Source organism: Babylonia areolata, chromosome 7 (assembly GCF_041734735.1).
Source record: "Babylonia areolata isolate BAREFJ2019XMU chromosome 7, ASM4173473v1, whole genome shotgun sequence".
NCBI classification, from domain to species: Eukaryota; Metazoa; Mollusca; class Gastropoda; order Neogastropoda; family Buccinidae; genus Babylonia; species Babylonia areolata.
This window is the reverse complement of record NC_134882.1, coordinates 36,897,869-36,920,368: the sequence shown is the minus strand read 5'-3', so window position 1 is coordinate 36,920,368 and position 22,500 is coordinate 36,897,869. Positions and strand designations below refer to the sequence as shown.

The window sequence follows — 22,500 nt, the reverse complement described above, 5'->3', positions numbered from 1 at the left end:
CCTTGCTGTGAAGTTTGTAGATTATGTCATTGGACTTTTTGGCTATAGTGGGTGTTGGATTTTTCTCCACTGGTGTGTAGTAGGTAACATTTGGAAGTTGGCGTAAGGCCTCTCCTACGTATTCTTTGACATTTTGAATCACTATAGCCCCTCCCTTGTCCGCTGGGGATACGCGAATTTTCCTATCCCGGACAAGACTTTGCAGTTCTCGGAGGGCAAGGCGTTGGTCAGGGCTGAGGTTGTCACATATCTTCCACTTGCTGCGGAAGCCATCAGTCCTATTTTGCAGGACGGTGCAGAAAGCTTCCAGTGCACCATCTCGTCCCTTGGGTGGATTCCAATGGGTGGGTCTGTAGAACTTTGGTGTGTCGTTGGGATCTGTGGAGTCTGTTGGATCGTAGAAGAATTCTTTCAATGGAAGTCTTCTACAGCCCTCTGTGATGTCCTCCGATAGTTGGTTGTGGTTGAGAGTCAGAGGGGTTGGACAAAATTTAGGACCGAGGGAGAGGAGACTAAGCTGTGTGTGTGTGTGTGTGTGTGTGTGTGTGTGTGTGTGTGTGTGTGCGTGTGTGTGTGTGTTTGTGTGTGTGTGTGTGTGTGTGTGTGTGTGCATGTATGCATATATGCATGTATGTATATTCGTTCGTTCGTTCTTTAGTTTAACGTCTTTTCACTGTAAGTGATATTAGACGAATGTATATTCATTCGTCTGTGTGTGTGTGTGTGTGTGTGTGTGTGTGTGTGTGTGTGCATGTATGTATGTATGTATGTATATTCATTCGTCTCATGACAGATATGTGGACTGATTGGCTAACGGATGGACAGAAAAAAGGGTGGGCGGAAAGGATGGGTGGACCGATGAGCGAGTGGACTGACGAACAGACGGGTGGCTGGATGATTGGATGGGTACAGGAGACAGACAAAGTCTAAGCTTTCCTTTTAGCGGAAAACCAAAGCATAAAAATCAATTGTCATGTCGGCTGTTTCTGGCAGGCTGAGTGTGTGTGTGTGTGTGTGTGTGTGTGTGTGTGTGTGTGTGTACGCGCGCGTTTGTTTGTTTGTTTGTTTGACTTTAAAAGTGGAATTTTCTACAGAACTTTGCCAGGGACGACCCTTTCCTTGCCATGGGTTCTTTTTTTTTAGCACTAAGTGCACGCTGCACGCAGAGCGCCGGTTTATATCGTCACAGTCATCCGGAAGACTAGCACTCAGACCACCACTCAAGGTCAGCTGGAGTTGTGAGTAAGTATCCTAGTCTATGTATGTGATTCGGACCCGTGGACACTCGCTTCCAACCCTTCGCATCCCACAGAGAGAGAGAGAGAGAGAGAGAGAGAGAGAGAGAGAGAGAGAGAGAGAGAGAGAGAGTTTCAGAGTTTCAGAGTTTCAGAGTTTATTTATTCCCATTAACTCTTTTGAGTCATAGAGAAACAAGGAAACATGACAATAACAGGATGACGGCCACAGAGGAAGAGCGAAGATAATTTAAAAAGAAGAAACAAAAGGGGGGATAATACAAATGGGGGAAAAATAAAATGAAATAAAAGGCCAAATGTAATCATCAGTCTGGTACAATGCAATAGGAATAGACAAATACGCAGATCACAACTTAGATTTACAATACGGCTCTGTATCTGACTAGTTGAGCCTGAACTGGGAACTGGGGGGTTAGTTGGAGCATAGCATTAATAATGACATGGTGTAACAAAATAAAGTACACAATAGTTTGCATGTTATTTTAGCACCCATTTGCCAGTAATACTGGGATTGGTTTGATATATAAAAAGACATATAAAAAAATATGATCATGCAGTTACAAATGGATATGTACGGGATGCGGTGTCAAGATTAACACAAGTCATTGTTCTAATTCCTGTTCAACAAGTACAGTTAAGGCACAAGTGGAAAAGAATCCGGACTGAAACTGACTTCTGACGAAACACATTAAAACCTTCTTTAATGAATTTAGCAAAATTTAGTAACTTTTTCTTATTACTAATAGACATTAATGTTGCATATTTGTGGAAGTTGGGACGTGTTCTGTAATACTTAGGTAAATACTGATTGCAGAGATTTTGAATTGCAGGACATTCCATGACAAAGTGGTATTCGTCTCCCGCTCGATCCGTGTCACAAAGACGACACAATCTTGCTTCTTGTAGTATGTTCATGTGTCTCCCTTCCTCAATTGGTAGTTTGTGATTACTTGTTCTGAGTTTCAACATTGGGATGCTATAGCACAATGGCAAAATGTCTAGATAATCTTCAAAAGCTATTTGGCTTTCAAATAAACTGTAGTTTTTGGCTTTTGTAGAGTTACGAAAAATGTCTACCCATTTCTATGTATAACTATCTTTAAGTGTTTGGGTCAGATTGTTTATCAGCCTTGCGGTTGATACAGATTGTGGATAGTACCACACAAAAGACAGCCCATTTTCATCTAGAATCTGTTTGATTTTAAGTAACCAGTCATTTTTGTGTATTTGTAAATTAAAACATTCAGTTAATGTGTTCAGCATGCGAGAGGAGAATTTTTTACTAGTCAATGTGTCAATGGACAATTTGTGCCAGAATTTGATCATTCGGCAATATACATGCACAGACAGGGGGAAACGTCCTGTTTCACCATACATAAAACAGTTTGGAGTGCTTTTCTTAAGCCGGAGTATGTATTAATTTGACACTATTCCAAGTGTAATGATTCGGCAATGTCAACGCAGTTATTACCCCAAACTTCACAACCATAAGTTAATATTGGCATGACCAGTGAACTGAATAAGTCTAACTGGCAGGAAATAAGGAGCTGAAGTTGTCTGCTTTTTCTTAACAGTGCCATCATTGCCCGTCTGGCCTGATCACAGCTATGTTAAACTTACCATTGAAATTGAAAGTCAGTCCTAGGTATGTAAAGCAAGTAACGTGTTCTGGAGTATTTCCATTAAGTGTGAACGGGTACTGGTAATTTAGTTTCTTACCGCAGAATACCATTATTTTTTGTTTTGGAGCAATTCACACTTATTTTCCAGTCATTACAATATGCTTCTAGTTCGTTTAGCGCCTTCTGAAGCTTAGCTTCTGAGTCAGCAAAGATTACTGTATCATCAGCATACATAATAAGCAATAGTTTGAGGTATTCAGATACTCTTTCATCATGGCTTAGTCCAATATCGACAGGGGAGCAACCACTCCTGATAAGGTGGGTTTCCACATCATTCACATACAAAGCAAACAAAAGGGGGATAGGTTTTCACCTTGGCGAACACCTTGGTAAACTGCAAAAGACTCAGAAACGGTACCATTTGAGGAAACGCATGAAATAATTCCTTTATACATGTTCCTGACAATATAGAGGAACTTGTCATTGATTCCAGAGCGAATGAGTTTTGTCCAGAGATTGGTCTAAGGGGAATAACCGCGACAAAAAGTTTCCGTCTTTTTTTGCAAGATCGCTTCCCTTTACTTCATGTTGGGGGGGGGGGGGGGGGGGGAGCCAGCGGGTAGAATAAAAGAAAAAAATGTCGAAATTGAATTAGTTTATGTTTAGCTAAGACTGAAACTATATATATATATATATATATATATATATAAAATAAATTTAGCAATAACTGCATGTGTGAGGAGATGGAGAATATTGATGGGAGGTCATTTTAATTTCTGGAAATATATATAATTTTCAACTGGAAATAGAAGATCAATTTAAAGGAAAATCCATAAACAGTTAGCACTGAATTTGCTCCAATAGAGATATCAAACTTCCAAAAAGACTGTGCAATAAACATGATGATAAATGTGAGCATATTGTTTTGCAGCTGTGTACAAAATGACAAATTACATGTTGTAAGAGTGATATCCCTTGTGTCATCTTCTGTTGAGATTGAACGTGATTTCCTAAGCGAAACTTATAACTTCAAAAAGTTTAACAATAAAGTGTCATAGCCTGATAATCTGACTAAGAAGAGGAAATGTACTATAGTGATCGCTCGAGGTTTTGACGTCTTCTTTCTGAAGTGATTCTTCAGTTTACAGAAAAACAAAAAATAAAGTACACATGTAATGCCACGGCATTACATATGGCAATGTCATCTGTACTACCATCCTGAGGAAGCCCAGCATGCTGATGATGCCAGTATATCATCTAATATGTCACAGAGGAGAGTGCTGTAGGCATGGAACAATTCCACTTTGATCGTAATTTGACTGTGCCAAATACATTAGTGCAGCTTTGATCCTTCTTGGTTATTTTTTAGGGTGTGCCTTAGACAAAATAACACATTTAATCTGGAGTCTTACCCCATTCCAGACTGCAACAAACACACATACATTCATTCACTCAGTGCATGTGTACTGAAACACATTAACATAATCAACATAACTTATAGCTGAATTGGTAAAAGATTTTTTATTTTGTACTGCTAATAGTAATAGCAAATGCAATAATAGAAAGTACTTGCAGAGACGTTCAGTAAGGCTAGCACCTATTCTGTTAATGTCTGTAGAAAATGAATTAATATTTTAAATACAAACAAAGAGACATACACACAAAAAGCATTTATGACAACAGAAAAGGCTCATCCTTCACTGAGAATAACATAGTTTCTGGCAATACATGGCATGTTTTCAATGAGTAAAGTTTAATGCAAAGCTGATTGCAGTGGAATGTTTATCTTGTGTGCACACTGCTGGCTTCAGTATAACAGAACATTTAACTGAAAGAGGAATTAATCACAGCTGTGTTTGGAAGGTGATAAAGCTGAGTTTTGAACTGTGACCTGCGTATTCAGTAAATAAAATTTCCTTTTCCGACTTCTTTTGGGGGGGTGTGGGTAGGGGTTTGGGGCATAGGGGAGGAGTGTGTGTGTGTGTGTGTGTGTGTGTGTGACCAGGATTATTATCTCCCATATAGTTGTGGGGGATGAAAAAAATGAAATTAGGATTATAGTTTGTGGCAGATATTTGCTTCAATATTTTGGAAAAGTGAGGCTTGTACATCAGTAAAGCATACTGCATGGCTCAAAAGAAAAGTTGTGTGGGTCAGTATGCATGCTGTAAAGTGAAAAACTGTGTGTTGATTGCCACACGCCACCCCTTTCCACCTGCAACATACTTAAAAAAGTTAACTTGGGAGAATATGTTGTCATTTGCTGTGGCTTGTATTTTGAGTCCATTTGAAAGATGTAGGTTGTGGAGAAACCAAGGGCGGGACCTCAAGACCTGACCAGTACATACGGTTTATGTGAAGGTCAGGCATCTGTTCCTTAATAAAAAGAAAGAAAAAAAAAATGTGTGTGTGTGTGTGTAGCAGATGTCATGTAGCATATATGAATCAGTTTGCAAACCTTGAAACTGAAACTGAACTGTGGACAATTCAATTCGCTGTCAGCCAACAGATATAAAGATAAGTAATACATTTACTTACTCTCAACAAATATTAGGACTTGGGTAACCCTAGGGCATGTGTGCTTCACCCAAAAAGGACAAGGAAAATGTCTGGGTGTTTTTATGAGCAAAGTGATTTAAAGATCAAAGGGCGGTTCTGGTGTTTGGTGTTGTGCCAAACATCTGCAAAATGAGCTGAATGAGTTTTGTTAGTTTTGTCCCAGCCCTCTTTTTTTCAGTACTCACATTGCTTTGATCTTAACCTTTTGCAAAAGATGTTATCAACCAAGCCACATTTTAAACCTCTGGTACATGTTGCCCATGAGTAATATTAGGTGACAAGGGATTTACAAAATGCTTCATCGAACCCAAAAGATGCAGAATATTCAACGTCTCTTGCCACATACGCAGACTAAAAATAGCAAACGACTGACACACCAATGAAATACAGCAGTAGTACAAAGTCTGACACAAGATTAAATTATAGGTTGCTAAAGGAATCTGAATGTCGTCCCAAAATGAGCTGAACTGGTCATGAATACATAGAATTAATTCTAAAAACAATAAGAATAGATATGCACTTATAAAACATACATACGTCAATAAGAGAATTAAAAACATTATCACAACCATTTGAATTACTGGACATAAATGTTATAACTGCCATCCTGTTATCTTACAAAACTGTGTCAGTTAAAAACGCACATACAAACCACACTGTTCTTCTGGATTAATCTTTGGGAAAAAAAAAGAAAGAAAAAAAAATATATATATACCTGTGTGCACAAAAATAATATTTCCTCTGCCACTGTGTCTCCTATCTTTGCCCATTTGATGTCTGCAGTTGTGTGTGTGTGTGTGTGTGTGTGTGTGTGTGCGCACGCGTGTGCGTGCGTTGGCTGCTGCTGCTGAGTGTGCTCATTAGTGAAGGGCTACCACCTCACTTAGATCAGACTGAGCTTACAGGTCCAGATGTCAGTTGTCATTTTTCACCTACATGGGCTTTTCTTCCTCTTGCGACTGCATTAGAATCAGTATCAGTATCAGTAGCTCATGGAGGCGTCACTGCGTTCGGTCAAATCCATATACGCTACACCACATCTGCCAAGCAGGTGCCTGACCAGCAGTGTAACCCAACGCTCTTAGTCAGGCCTTGAGGAAAAAAAAATAAAAATAAAAATAATAATAAAAAAATTTTTTAAAAAAAAAAAATAAAAAACAAAAACAAAAAAACATAAAATAAATAAATTAAAAAAAAAAAAAGCACTTATATTGTGTAACTAAACTGATTACAGAACTGGCAAGTTAGACAAACAGATTTTAACTACCTTTCAAATTCATGCCCCATTGACCTCATTCCACCAAGATTCTGCACTCAAAGGATTGACATCAATTAATATTTACCTGTACGTATTTCTGTTGTTGTTTTACGTCATCAGGCATTAAGGTTAACCTTCATTTCTGTTATGAACGCACTTACAGTATATCTTGTTCAGTTGTCAGAAACACACAAAAAATATTCCACAGGTGGTCAACATAACTGCCAATCATTTTTGTTTTTTTTGTTTTTTTCTTCTTCTTATTTTCAATCTGAATACTTTTTTTTTATTTTATAAATATTACATTAGAATTTTTGCCCCATGATAATTTTACACATTCGCCAGTTATCTACAAAAATACTGTGAGAAGAAGTCCGCCTTCAACTTTTCTGTTTTATAAATGTTAAATCTGAATCAATTGAAAACTTCCAAAATATGAATTTTGTTGTGTTTTTGTTGTTGTTGTTGCTCTTTTATGTTTTGATTTTTGATAAACTCAAAGAAAGTGCTTTATGTGTGATTTGGCATATCAGGCATAAAAAGGATAGACAAATCATACAAACACAAAGTAAGAAACGAAAAATTCACATACCTAAGTATTGTCTAGAACAGTCAAACATGAAACAACCCTTTTGAACAACTTTTTTTTTTTTTCATGAGTTAGACACAGCAATGAGTATTATTGGTGACACACCAGTATTTCACAAAGTATGATGATTTCCATGAAACCTTTTTCATTCCCAGCACTGCTAACCAGCAGCAGCCTGAGCTGCCCATGAAGCTCAATGTGGTATTTTACAAACAAATACAAAAGACTAGAAAACTACATAAAAAACAAACAAACAATAATAATAATAATAATGATAATAAATAAAACAAATGAAACTTGAGCATCAAGTGGAACAGAACTTCAGTTACAATGTGTAATTCAAAAGCTTCCTTTTCCCTGATGAGTGTCCTTAACCCCCATCCTCCCAATTCCTTTTTATCTTATCAAATGCACAAATGGTGGGGGCTTTCTTGTCCATTTTCAAAGACCGTTTCATGTCGAGACGTTTGCACCCAATGCATCATAGATCTAAGTCTTTGGTTCTTCAGGTATCTTGGGTGCGTCAGGACCACTTTCAGAGGTGGTTTTTCCTTTTCTTTTTTTTTTCTCTTCTTTGAAAAACCATCAAAGATTAGTTTAGACAGACACTGAACAATGAATGCTGCCTACGGAATAAGGGTGACAAAAAGAAAAAGAAGTACTGTTCCACATGACTTGTGCACTGTGACTCTACAGGTACTAAACTAACAACTGTGACTAGTATATATGTACATATATATATATATATATATATATATCTTAACCTACTTTTTTGGCACTCTTACAACACAAATAAAATGTGAACGAAAGTTTGCAGAAGACTTGGGTAGAAGGAAGGGGGGTTGCTAAAAAAAGAAGCCATATCAGATGAGAATGCTTATATGTACACATGAATACAGTGTGTATTATATGATTAGCCGCAATTCATTCCTGGTCAATAGGTATCAATGCTCAAAATTTACCACTGTTTTATGAAATTGTGTAAGATATCATTTTAACATTGATACAATCTTCCCCACTTAGTGAAGGTATTCTGCAAAATCGTTAAAACTGCCAATACAAATTTTAAGTCTATTTCATAAAAGCATTTATCTATATGATAAAAACAAATCTTTGTTAAAACAAGGGTACCAACAAAAGAGTCATTTCTTTCCACTGAGCAGCACCTTATTTACACTTTTTTATGTACAATTATGCAATATGCATATATATATATATATATATATATATATATATATATATATATATATATGAGCCAGTAGACCATTTCATATGCACAATCATTTGCTGACACACTATCACAAGTACCTCCCATTCCTGTTTTACCTGAAGTGGCAAGCCAGTCCTCTCCATTCTATATCACAGTCCAGCTACTCTGCGTAACACTGCACACCCTCTGATGCACACAGCTCTTTGTGAAAATACATGCGCAACAAACACAAAACACATGGTTCTTTACACATGCACAACAACATGGTCTCATAATATACATCATACACACAGGTTCATACTAAAGTATATCATCACAAATCAAGGTTTCGACAAAATTACTCACAAACACTGAATAAGGACTTAATATTCTAATGAACTATGTCTTCAGATTGAACATTTTTTGTAAACATTCTCATGAAATACATCTTCAAACTGAACATCATCAACAAACAATCACAGACAACAGTCCAAACAAAAAAGCAATACATACCTATGTATATAACGTGTGTAAACTTATAAATAAATAAATAACATTCAATGGAGAGGAACATTTTGCTAAAAACAAAATGCTCTTGACTATTTCTGCTTTAAAATGTTTCATCAAATGATCCAACTGTTTAGCAATGAAAGACAAAAGTCCGAAGCAACACCAGTTAGAGGATTTTAATTACATTTCAGTTAGAATTGTAACTACACTTGTGTATTTTTTATTACATGCAACAGACAACGACAAGTTTGGCGACACTGCAGAGAGTGGGGTCGACAGTCCATCAATCATCCTGCAAGGACCAGCTGACCTCTGTCATTTCTTGACTGTTGCTGGTCGTTGTCAAGTTCTCCCTCATGGCAAAACGGCGGTCTTCCATAGCCTGAATCAAACAAGTTTAAAAAGCGTTCTTTATTTCTTTATTCATTTACATATTTATTCATCATTGTTTATTGTATTGCATTGTTTTGTATTGTACTGTATTCTATTTTTGTTTGTTTATTACAGCAGATTTCACTGTGTGAAATTTGGGATGCTCTCCCTGTGGAGAGCACACTGCTAGACTGTAGCACCACCATTATCACTTTTCTTTTTTACCTTTTTTCTTTTTTTTTTTTTTTTTGTCTGCAACTGCTGTTAGCCTAGTCATCCACACCAGGCCATATCAGGACTGAAAACACTAGTCAGTACTGATGATGACCATTCCCTTCATTTTTCACTACAGGCCTCAATACAAAAGTAAGTATACAATACATAATACACAAAACTACATAAAAACAGGTATCACACACAACCAAAAGAAGGCCAGTGTGCAACTCACACCTCCCAGGCAAAAAAGAAACAGAAGTAAAGACTACCTAATTATCAAGTACAGAAAAATGACCAAAAATATTCAAGCTCCTTCTAGAAACATACAAGTGAAACAAAAATCTATCAGAAAGAAAAAAAAAAATACTGAAAGAGCCCACAGCATCCCATCTTATAACAGAGGTTATAAAAATACTACTAAACTAAGGAAACAAGAATGGCGATGTATTTAAGACACTGCATTGACCAAGGAAACAAAAAAGACGAAAATGAGACCTCCCCCCACCAACCAAAATACAACAAAAATGAAAAATCAAAACAAAACAAGTGTGGTTTTTTTGTTGTCTTTTTGTGAAGGGGAAGGGCAGGGAGAGAGAGAAAGAGTGGTCACTAGTGGTTCTTTCGTGTAACATGTTCTTAGCAGTAAAAAGTGAAAGGGCACTACTGCAAATGTACATTATCATCATTGTTAATGCCAATGTTACCAACCTACCTTGCGTAGCATGTCAGTCATGGAGGTGAACACCTGCCCGGCACACGGGACGTCCTTGAGCTGGCTGGGGTGTGGCAAGGTCACCGACCTCAGCTGACCCTTCTGTTCGAGCAAGGCGCTGGCCTCCACCGAGATGTGTGGGTTGCCGCGGTAACGCTCCTTGAGCACACTGCGCTGCTCCTTCCTGGAGGCCCTGTTCTCCTCAGCGGCGGTGGAAGCGGCGGCCACTGCAGCCCTCTGTCGAGACACCTGCAGCAGCTCCTGGTGAACCGACGCCAGAGCATGGGCTCTCTGCGGCACCGCCTCCCTCTCGCTCACCGCGGCCTTGCTGCTGGAGAAACACGGACCACACGGGGTGAAGGACGGGGGTGGTGGTGGAGGAGGTGGTGGTGGTGGTGGTGGGGCTAGGGACGGAGGGGGCTGGAGGCTTGGGACACCAGGGGGAGAGAAGGAAGACGATAATGACAAGGAGGTGGAGGTGGTGGTGTGAGAGTTTGCTGTGTCTTCTTGTTTGGCTGCTGGGGGGGTGCTGGTTTTGGCACTGGAGACGGACTTGTTTGTCAGAGGCATTTTTTGTTTTTCTGCTGCTGCTGCTGCTGCTGCTGCTGCACTGCTCTTACACTTGTCCAAGCTGCTCTTGGGTGAGTCAGCCACTACTGCCTCACAACCTGAGGGCCTGGCAGGCAGCTTGGTTCTTTCTTTGGGCTTTGGAGTGTATGGTACTGGCTTGACTCCGACTGTTTTCTTTGCCAGAGTCTGCAAGTCTGTATCAACATTGTCAAGATGTGAGACAAGCACCTTACTAGTCCGGGCGTGAAGAAGAGAACTTCCCTCATAAGGGACGGTTGCACAGGTCTCTACAGGGCCTTGGGAAGGTTTTGTTTCCACTCTGGTGACGCTGTCTCTGTGGGGACCGTGGGTACTGCTTTCTCGCAGAGAGGATGAGAACAGTTCACTGCTGCAGAGTGATGACTGTCTTGACAGGCCCAGCCTCCTCGCTTGTCTGGCTGACAAGGCAGGGCTGCTGCTTCCCTGTGGATCAGGGCAGCTTTCATCCTCACCACCAGCAGCCTTGGGCGTGGGCTTGGGGGACAGGACAGAAGCCTGGGAAGGAGGGTGCTTGTCCAGGGATACTGCTGCCTGAGTTGTTGTTTCTTGTGATGAAGAATTGGCCTCTCCACTAGCACTGCCTGCCTCCTCCAAGGCGAGACGAGGCACAACAGGAGCCAGGTTCCTCCCTGACGCTCCAGACTTTGAAGACCCGGCTGTACATTGGGCAGGAGACTGGACAGCAGCAACAGGGCCATCCTCCACAGAGTCGTACAGAGAAGACATGGACAGGTGCACAGCCTGAGGGGTCGGTGACCGCAAACACTCTAACGGAAGCAAAGGCACATCAAACGCTTTTGAAACACTGGTGGACATTTTTGGCACACTGTATGAACTGGTTGGTGTCTCCTGAGTCTTGGTTTGAAAAGGCCTTTGAGAAACATTTTCTGGACCAATGGAACGGCTGGGGCCCTTCCAGAGGAGGGTGTCTGTGGAAGTGCTGTATCTGGACAACCTCGGGGAGACTTCCTCCAGAGAATCATTTTGCAGCGTGGTGTCCAGACTGTCCTCCAAGTGCACTGTTTCCTCTTCACTCAGGCTGTAGTCACATGTTTCCAGGGAGTCCCTCACTAACGGGCCACCACCACCACTACCCCCTTTCTCCCTCTTCTTCTCCCCTTGTTCTGCAGACTGGTGAGCAGGGCTGTGCTGACCGGAGCTGCCAGGGACAGGTGAGGCAGCACTCTGTGCAGACAGCTCCAAAGAGGAGCTGACCAGAGAGATGATACGACGGGTGGACGTCAGATCGTCCAGTGCCTCCTTCGGAACACCTGCTGCCTTGAACAGCGCCCTCCAGCCTGGAGGGAAAGATAACTCCTCCACTTGCTTTAGCACCTCCTGAAAAGAAAAAAAAAAGCTCTCATCAAAAGTTCTCTCACTCTATTTCTCTCTTTCTAACTCACTCACTCACCCACCCACAGGACCCAAATGCATCGCAGTCATCACAGCTGCACACAGGAAAATAAAATCTGACTAGTATATGCCTCAGAATTAGGACAAGCTGAAGTTCCATTTAGAAGACAGATCCTTATGATGAAGACTGGTCAAAGTTGGTGTTCTGACTGACTGGAGAAGGGTACAATGACTGAATGCTGAGAGCATCCGACCTCCACCCAGAAGGTCTGTGATGTCCATGGCTTGAATCCCAATACTCCTGGGTACGTTCAGACTGCATTTGATTTTTACCCCTCATTTCCTGCATCAACTTCTGCTTTAATTGCTTTCATGTTCATGTGATCACAGTACAAAAAAAAAACTGCATTAAAAATTCCATAATTCATGTTAGTGTCCTATGGGCAGGAGAAGCACAAACATGCCCTGCATGCACCCCACCCACCCTGGTTTTAAACAGCATTCTGAACAAACTGCAGAGTCAGATTGCTTATAAATGTAAACGCCCAGAGAAACAATGGGAAGAGCTCCAGATTCCAAACACAGTAGAAGAAGAGAACTGCAAGGTGGATAGTTACTTTGAAATTGGGGCGGATGGCAGGGTTTGGACTCCAGCACTTGGTGATGAGAGCAGACAGGTCAGGAGGACACGACTCTGGAATTTCTGGTCTTCTGTCCATCCTGACGCGCTCCAAAATCTGAAACACCACGAATAGCTTACAATATCTTTGACAGCAAATCGTGATGGTAAATTATAATTTTCGTGTGTATGTATCTGTGGAATACTTGGTAGTGTTTTTCTTCTTCCTATTTTTTTGCTTTTTTTGTTGTTGTTGTTGTTGTTGCTGTTAAGTTTTGAGAAGGATCTTGTTTAATTTAAAGACAAAAGGTAAAAATGTGAAATACAAAGATTTTCTTTCATGTTCAGTACACTGTTGTTAGAGATTTCTACTTTTCAAACTATGTTTTAAAGTGCCTGTACTTCACATGATTTTTTTTTCTTTTCATTTAAATGAATGATGGCCTGAGATGCACATTGAGAATGATACCGTTTCTGTTCCATCAGCGCCATCCTATGTCCTTCAAGGTAACGAAGCCAGAAAATTTGCAATATTGTAACTTACTTATGGCGACTTTTTTCAAATATTTTATCAATGTGTGCATGTGTGAGTTGATGTGTATGTTCCACCCTCTATCTCTCTCTCTTCAAATGCCCAGCACACACCCACCCACCCACCCACCCACACACACACACCTCATACACAGAACAGCCCTCATAGGGATGTTTCCGAGCCATCATCTCCCACAGGACAATCCCAAAGCTGAAAACGTCAGCCTTGGGGAGTGACGTCCCCTCCCTGGAGCAACTCTGGTGCCATCCAGGCTGGTGACCCCTTGACCTCTCTGTTCCTGGTGGACCTTGCCAGCTTTTTTGTCAGCATCATGCCTGCACAGCACACGGCAGAGTAAACACCTGACATCTGACACTCTTGCTTATAGTCCAGCTGATCGCACATGGCTATATCAGGACTGCCCTCCTAAAGAATTTCAACTTTGAAAAACACAAAACTGTCACATCTGAAATACAACGCTACCAAAACTGCACTGTTCATGACATATTATATCTCAACCATTAAGCTCCTTAAGCTATGCTTAGCTGAAGACATCATCCCTTCTGCTAAAAAAAAAAAATATATTAAATAAAATTCGTAAACAGAGAATACAAAATACATCTAAACCATGAAAAAAAAACAACCTTGAAAGGGTCATACAGTAAATAATACTGTTGAGTGGACAATTAGTGCCCACCCCAGCCAGTCTTTACAATATCACAACCTCACCTCTAGAGCAAAACAGCACAGAGAGTACATCACAGACTGTAGAAAGGCTTTGCTGGAGGGGAATCGGCTGGGTCGGCAAAAAAAAAAAGAAAAAAAAGAAAAAAAAAAAAGCAGATAAAGGAAGATAAAAGGCAGAAGCAACGAGAGCAGCAGAAAAAGAGGAAATTTCTAGCACAAAGTTTCCAGAAGTGGGGGATGTTATCTATACTGAAAGACCCCTAGCATCCCACTGGGAGTTGACAGAGTAAAGGGGGAGATAAACTGTAAGATCCTCCTTCCAGTACTTACCAGCAACAAATTTACGTAGATATATACATGTACGCCTATCGATCCAAATCATACTTTCACTCACCATCTGAAAAGAGTGTTTGTTGATCCAAAAGAACTATTTCAGTAGCGAGAGCAGCCCATGTCCATTGGTGCTTTATGATCATTATACAGATCTATCAAATTCTCAAACTTTCCTGACTTCATCATGACTTTCCAGCGTGGATAAATCACAACTAAATGACCAAATGATCTTCATGATCTCGGATACTTCATATCAAAAGTAACTAGAATGCAGAACAAATCCCACAGTGACTGACTTTTGAGGTAAGAAGGCTGACCAAGAAGTGCTGTTGGCTAGAATTTTTCAGCATCTTCATTCTAGTTAATTAACCACATTGATGATGTAGTTAGTATCATCATGTGTCTTCTGTCGAGAATTTGTCTTTTAACTGCAGACACGCAACAGAATGTCATGCTGCCTTAAAACCACAATCAAAAAACACTAATCCCGGCAACATAAACATTATCTGGCAATGAACTGAGAATGGCCCAAGAATATCAGGGAGATCCAGAGGCTAAACCAAATAAACTAGACACCAAATGAAATAAAACATTGATCTGAAAATATTGTTTAACCTGGAAGGCATACAATCAAAACTGACATGTGTGAAAGAATTCTTGTTTTCTCTATGTTCAAACTCAAGTTTGGTATGACAGATTTAAGTATTTTCTGAGAAAATGAATTCGTAGAAGATTGACATGGACACACACACAGACACATACACAGACACAGACACACACACTAAGTCCATACACGTGAACCAAAAAATCAATATCACCACCACCACTGACTTGAGTTTGGAGAAACCAAAATCGGCAATCTTGGCCCGGTGACTGGAGGTCAAAAGGACATTCATGGACTTGAGGTCAAGGTGAAGGACAGGTGGCTGGTGGTGGTGCAGGTACACCATGCCAGAGCTGATGTCCCGTGCCATCTGATAAAACTCTGCGTGGTCCAGGCTCTCTCTGTCACACACACAGTTCATTATATCAAAAATATGGATGTGTGTGTTTGGGGAGCATGGTTTTAAGGGTGGGGGGAGGGCAGAGAGAGGCTCTGGAAGGATGGGTGAGGGGTGGTGGTGTGGAAGTGTAATACTGAAGTTGTTTTATTGTTGTCGTTGTTGCATGTGTGTGTGTGTGTGCGTGTGTGTGACTGCGCGCGTGTGCATGTGCGTGTGTGTGCATTTGTGTTTGGGCGCACATGCATGTGTATGTGCATGCATTTGTGCATGCTTGCATGCATGGATTTTAAGAGGACGTAGTAATGATAGTTAGATTCTGAGGTAGACAAATTTGGGTTCATAAAAAAGGCAGCATCTTTTTTTTTTTATCTTCACAGATTGATGATGCAGTACATGGTCACCACCCATCTGAATGTAAACCTAACCAAATAACACAACAGCAATCAAATGAATAAAACCTGAAGAAAAAAAAAACCCACAAAAAAAACAGGCACCGACCATTTGCCAAGTGACAATATCAATCATCTTTTTTCACAGAATCCTAAACTATTCTACTTCCAGCTGAAGTCCTTGAGACTGGGCACTGACCTTGAAGGGTTATGAATCAGGGAGTACAGGTCTCGACCCGCCATGTACTCCAGCACCATAAGGGGCAGACGATCGTCAACGGAAACGCCAACCAGTAGCACCACTCGAGGATGCCGCAGGTCCCGAAGCAGGGACACCTAAACAGGTAAAAAAAATTTTTAAAAAGAAAAAAAAAGAAGAAATAATAATAATAATAATAATAATAATAATATACAAAAATAAATAAATTTAAATTAAGGCACAGGCAGATCATTATTTCTATCACTTCTAGCCCACTACACATGACTTTTGTTTCTTTTTTTTTTTTTTTTTACCCATCCAAGTTTTCTTTCAAAGCAAGACATTTTCCGGCCTGAAAATACTCTGTCGATATCAGTCCTACAAAGCCTTTATCTGTATCGTCTGTTGCTTATAATCCAGCTGACCACACAGAGCCATCCATGGAACGTGATGAAACAAAACATCATAAGACATGCCAAGGATGTTGACCATTCCCTCAATTCTCGGCCAGAGGATTTAAAAAAATAAATAAATAAATAAAAGAAGGAAAAAATGGAATACCAGCATCATTATACAGAATGCATAAAATTAGATTTAATAACAGGCATACAAAACCAGAAAAAAAAAAAAAAATGCATGTGAGCAACTCGTACGTCTTAGGTGCAAAAAACAACAACAGAAACATAGTAAAAATGTCAATCATAAACACTGCCAGAAAAAACAACAACCCAAAACTCAAAATTTTCAAGAAAAAAATGAAGGTCAATTGACCAGTTAGAAAGAATAAAAACAATCCCTCCTTCTCTCTCACTCACACACACACACACACACACACTCACTCACACTCACACACACACATCACCTATCTTCACCATGTGATGTCAGTAATACTAATCACTGATCAACTCATCACAGACTTTTCAGCCAGCCCCAGTCAAGAATGTCTTAATCTGAATGAAAATTAAAAGGGGAAAAAAAAAAAAAAAAAAAAAAAAAACTGTGGGTTTTTTTTTTTCTTTCTTTCACTCACTGGTTTGAAGTGACTGAAAAGATTCTGAGTAGGCAGCAAGTGAGAATAACTGGAACAAACTCTAAAAGATGATGACGATGATGATTTGTTTCACTGGACACGATCAGATTATCATCTTAACATGAACAATGCACAAACTCACAAAATATGTGGACCGAGTAGTATACGAGCACACTTTCAGCAATCTGTTTTCCTCATCCACACTACCCCCATGCTCCTATGTCCCCCCACCCCTCCCGACCCCCCCCCCGCACCAACCCACTCCCTGTTGCCACAGACCTCCGCAGCAAAGTAATTTTTGTCTTGGGATGAGAGCGGTGTCTTCAGCCTCTTCACTGCAACCTCTGCCCCTTGGTACTGGCCACGGAACACTTGGCAAAACGACCCCTCCCCGATCAGGTCTGCAAAGAGTTTTTATCAACATGGTATTGAAGAGTAATCAGACTGTGTACTGTATAAATACTATCATTGTATTACTATTGCATTGATGACGGTTCTTATGTGTGAACGCTGTGAAAAATCATTGTCAAAGAGTCTGGATTAATAAAAAAAAAAGGAAAACATAGCTGCAAGAAATGCATACAACACACACACACATTCAATCATGTGTGCATGTGTCTACGCATATGCACACACACGTGTACATACATGCAAGTGTCAATGTTTATGTGTGCATGTATGTGCACACGTGTTTGCATGTGTGTATGTCTGTGTTGGTGTGCATGCATGTGTGTACATGTGTATGTGTGTGAGTGCATGCACATGTGTGAGTGCATACATGTGCGTGTGTGTATATGTGTGTGTGCGTGTGTGTCCGAGCACACCTTACGCTCAAAAAGCACTTTACCTGATTCTTTAAACTCAATGTCAGCACGACTGACTTCTGATTTCTTCACCGGATCCTTGTGCTGCAGCCGAGTCAGCTCTGACTTCAGATGTCTAAACAACAGACATAGAAAGAAGACAAAAACAAACACACAGTTTTATCTCCATAGAAATACAAAGCATGGCTCTTATAGACCGAACATGAAACAAGTGGATAAAAAAAAAGATTTGCTGTGTGCCTCAGGCAAAACGGAATTTCGGGCAACAGAGAAAATGATTTATCTCCATAAAACAACACAGACAAAAGAAACAAACACAAAATTAAGCTACTGGTCAGCAGCTGCTGTGTTATGACAGTCATGCTTTCTGACCAATAATCATTATAATGTATTCTGAATGAAAGTTAACCATTTTATTTAATTCCAAATTATGGAAACAAACAAACAAACAAACAAAAACGAACAAAAATATATATAGATACATATACACAACAGCAAATAATCATTCAAAATCAAAACAACTAAAACTTTCAGATGCCTTTTGTCTTAGCATGTAATTCATTACACATACACTCTCTCTCTCTCTCCCTCTCTTTCTCTCATTCTATGTACAAATTAACATGTTTGTGATTGTGAATGTGCATGTGTATGCACTGCTTGGTGTACATTTCAGTTTATTTTCACTGGAACTCCACAGGGTGAGTTTTTCTTTTTAACCCATTCAGTGCCAAGGAGGAAGGTGGCAGAATGGTTAAGACGCTCAGCTGCCAATACAGAGAGTCCGTGAGGGTGTGGGTTCGAATCCCGCTCTCACCCTTTCTCCTAAGTTTGACTGGAAAATCAAACTGAGCGTCTAGTCTTTCGGATGAGACAATAAACCGAGGTCCCGTGTGCAGCACGCACTTGGCGCACTGAAAAAGAACCCATGGCAACGACAGTGTTGTCCTCTGGCGAAATTACGTAAAATGAAATCCACTTTCATAGGTACACAAATATGTAAGCATGCACTCAAGGCCTGACTAAGCGTGTTGGGTTATGCTGCTGGTCAGGCATCTGCTCAACAGATGTGGTGTAGCGTGTATGGATTTGTCCGAACGCACTGACGCCTCCTTGAGAAAGTGAAACTGAAACTGAAACTCAGTGCCAAGCCCGTTTTATGTTTAGTATGAACTATTTACCGAGGGATGCTTTGGTCATGGAGGTTAATATTTCAAGAGAGAAAAAAAGAAGTCTAGCATACAAGCTACTAAAAGAAAGTATATACAACCTATACTTTTCTGAAATCAAAATTAACATACTACCCACCTCATTTCATATGAATCCAATGATTTTGCGATAGGGACATTCATACAATGATGCAGACACAAATTTCTGTCCTAGGGCACTTAAGGGGTTAAAAGTGGTTAGTGTTTTATTCAGGCGGTAGCTTAGTGCAATAGCATTGCATATAAGAATGTGAGAGGGGTGGGGGGGTCCCAAGTATGAAGATGGGGAGGGACTGCAGGGATCGCAAGAATAAAGAGGGGGAATCCCAAGTACGTGTGTGCGTGCTTGTGTGCTAACAAATGTGCTGTATGTATGTGCGAGAGGGAGAGGTGAAGGCAGGAGAGGACACATACATACAGGTATGCCTTTGTGCTATATATTTGTGTTTTATTACATGCTTTGCAAAGGAAATTTCCTTACTTTTAAGAGGACACAAAGTCTGAATTCTGAAGTTTGAAGCAATTAAAGCATGACAGAACAATAAAAACATGATTTTTTTTTTTTTAATAAAAAAAAAAAAAGAAAGAAAAGAAAAGAGGCACAACAGTTGATGTGTGTATGTGATAAATTTATTTATGAATGTGTTTTTTATTGGTTTTTAAATCACAAAAATTGCAATTTTGCTGTGCACTCGTTTCCTTTATGCATGGGAAAACAATTTTTCATTTGAAACGCACAGTCAGGACTCAGTTTGAAAAGAAATGAACCTTCTGTGCAAAGGGGGTTTGGTGGGAGTGGGAGGAAAATAAACAAAGCCCAATTCACCTGACATTCTTACGATGCTCGTCCTTCTCCCTGCGAATCTCGTCCAGCAGCTGGCGCTTGCTCATCGACATGTGTGGCGCCGTGGTCTGGGACTTCATGGCACCGGACCCTTCCGCCCCACCCTCCCTATGTGGGGAGTGGTTATCACCTCCTCCCTTCCCCAGCATCACATCCTTGAAGGTCAAGGTGATCACCTTGGGGACCACAGGCTCCTTCTCTGGACTCCCCCCACCCACAGGGACAGGGTGAGGGGGAGCAGCAGCGGCATTGTCATTGAAGTCCAGATAAGCCTGCTGCTTCCTGCTACTGCTCCTGTTGCTGTCTGCTGTAGCCGATCTGCTGTGCTGCGATGCTCGGTGACTCGTAGGCGGGTGCCTTGACCTTTTACCTAAGGAAAGCGATGACCAATGAGGGACCAGAGGCTGTGACGAGGAATACGCCTCCAGGCACTCCTGCTCCCTCTTATGCATCCGAGATCGCCGAGAGCTCTGTGTGTCACGATCGCCGCCCCTGCTGCTAGATTTCTGAACGCCTGACAAACTCTCTGCGCTGGCTCTGTGAGGTCTGATGATGACATCCACCTTGCCGCCAGAGGCACCCTCCGCACCAGGGGACTGGAGCTCATCCCTGAACAGGTCTCCCTGGCTGCCAGAAGGAAAGGTGCTGTGGGTGGCGTCGCCAGGGGGCGCGGCGGCCCCGGCAGCCGAGGTGGAGGCAGGGTGGGTGCCAGAGGAGACCAGGAGAGATTTCTCCAGGTGGCTGAGTTTGTTCTGCAGCTTTCTCACCTTGTTCAGCGTCATGTTCTGCAGCTCCGAGCCCTCCTCCTCCTCGTCAAGCTGAAATTGACCAGACATGGATTGAGGGGGTCTGCTGGACATTTGAACTGCATGTTGTGGAACTGCTCTGAATCTATGTATTGTGTGCCCCTGTGTGTGTGTGTGTGTGTGTGTGTGCCTGTGAAACTGCTCTGAATCTATGTATTGTGTGCCCCTGTGTGTGTGTGTGTGTGTGTGTGTGTGTCTGTGGAACTGCTCTGAATCTATGTATTGTGTACCCCTCTGTGTGTGTGTGTGCGCGCGTGTGCGCACACGTGTCAAACTGCTCTAAATCTGTGTATTGTGTGCCCCTGTGTGTGTGTGTGTGTGTGTGTGTGTGATTGTGTGTGTTTGTGCAAACGTGTCTGCATGTGTGACTGTTTGCACATGTATATGTGAATCTGTGTGTGTGCATGTGTGCGTAAGCGTGTGTGCTTATGTGTGCATACATGTCTGTGCATGCATATGTGCACCATGTATGTGTGTATGTGTGTGGCATAGTTGCACCATGTGTGTATGTGTGTGTTCATGTGTCTATGTCTGTGTCTGTGTGTGTCTGTGGATGCATGTGTTCATGCTTTAGTATCCATTTGCATAAAAGAGGGAGAAATCCTTTGCAATCATTATGACTGAGTATGCTGGCCATGCGTGTGTGTGTATGTGTGTGTGTGTGTGTGTGTGTATGCATGCCAGCACAATTGCACATAAACATCTTCACTTCTATTCTGGTCATCTAGGAGTTCATGATTTCTTGCTTTCTCTACATGAGCTGCACACTTAAGGATTTTACTTGTTTAGGTGACACACTATCTATTCATAAACCCAACTTACCAGCTCAGCCATATCGTGCATCTGCACTGCAGTCAGATCAGATAAAACTGAGGAATTGTAAAGGTGTGTCAGAATACCCCGGCTGCCACTGGCTTGGTTGGCCATCAATTCACCTGTTACAACCATCACAATAATGTCGAAGGTAACAACAAACAAAACTGTACTCAGAACCATATCAACACAAAAACTGCTCTTCTGCTTGGCACATAAGATGTGTTATAATAACAAGGTGATTTCAACTATTTTTCTTCTATCACACACACACATACATCCCCCCCCCCCCCCCACACACACACACACACATACAATCTGCATAGGTCAAGTCTTCTTCACTTATACTTTGTCAACACTACTGCATGGATCAGCTTTCTGTTTTAAACTTACATGCCCTTCCACACCTTGGCTAGGATTTAGTCAATGGTTCAAGGTGTGAAGACCCTCTGAATCAGAGTAAGTAGCAATGAAACTTGGGTGTTAGACCCATCACAAAATACATCACTCTGAGGTCACGGTCAAACTCTTAACATCTTTTTTTTTTTTTGGTTTTGTTTGGTCAGTCATCACATGCTACAGCTGATCTGAATCAGTCTTGCAAGTGCAAGAGATGTCTCTTCTACACTTTCTTATGGCAAAACCAGGTACAGCTGCTATTTTCTAACACCCCCCCCCCACACACACCTACCACCCCCACCCACCCCCACACACACACACACACGCACACAAACACATTGTCTAAAAAACATAAAGGTAATTCTTTGTTTCCAGCAAAGCAACTGATGAATCTTATTATCAATAATAGGTAGTTGTTTTGACAGAAGCGATAGTTGTTTTGACAGAAGAGATATCAGCCTGCCACATCATCAGGGTTAATCCTGTCCTTGTTACACAACATTGCACATATGTCTCTACCTACAAGAACTGCAATAATAATCCACAGCAAACACACACACACAAACTCACA

At 41.1% G+C, this 22,500-nt stretch overlaps 1 protein-coding gene across 1 annotated transcript in view; it reads right to left on the bottom strand.

Annotated features, from left to right (window-relative positions):
• Nucleotides 1-8,516: 8,516 nt before the first annotated feature.
• The window catches only part of LOC143283837 (uncharacterized), a 26,673-nt gene continuing 12,689 nt past the window's right edge, over nt 8,517-22,500 (bottom strand). Inside the window, 12 exon segments of the mRNA XM_076590212.1 lie at nt 8,517-9,365; nt 10,284-12,230; nt 12,863-12,982; nt 13,540-13,626; nt 13,628-13,703; nt 13,705-13,731; nt 15,248-15,421; nt 16,009-16,145; nt 17,318-17,439; nt 17,886-17,977; nt 19,894-20,729; nt 21,540-21,652. Of these exon segments, the coding sequence (XP_076446327.1) occupies nt 9,267-9,365; nt 10,284-12,230; nt 12,863-12,982; nt 13,540-13,626; nt 13,628-13,703; nt 13,705-13,731; nt 15,248-15,421; nt 16,009-16,145; nt 17,318-17,439; nt 17,886-17,977; nt 19,894-20,729; nt 21,540-21,652 (3,830 nt within the window). The 3' untranslated portion in view covers nt 8,517-9,266.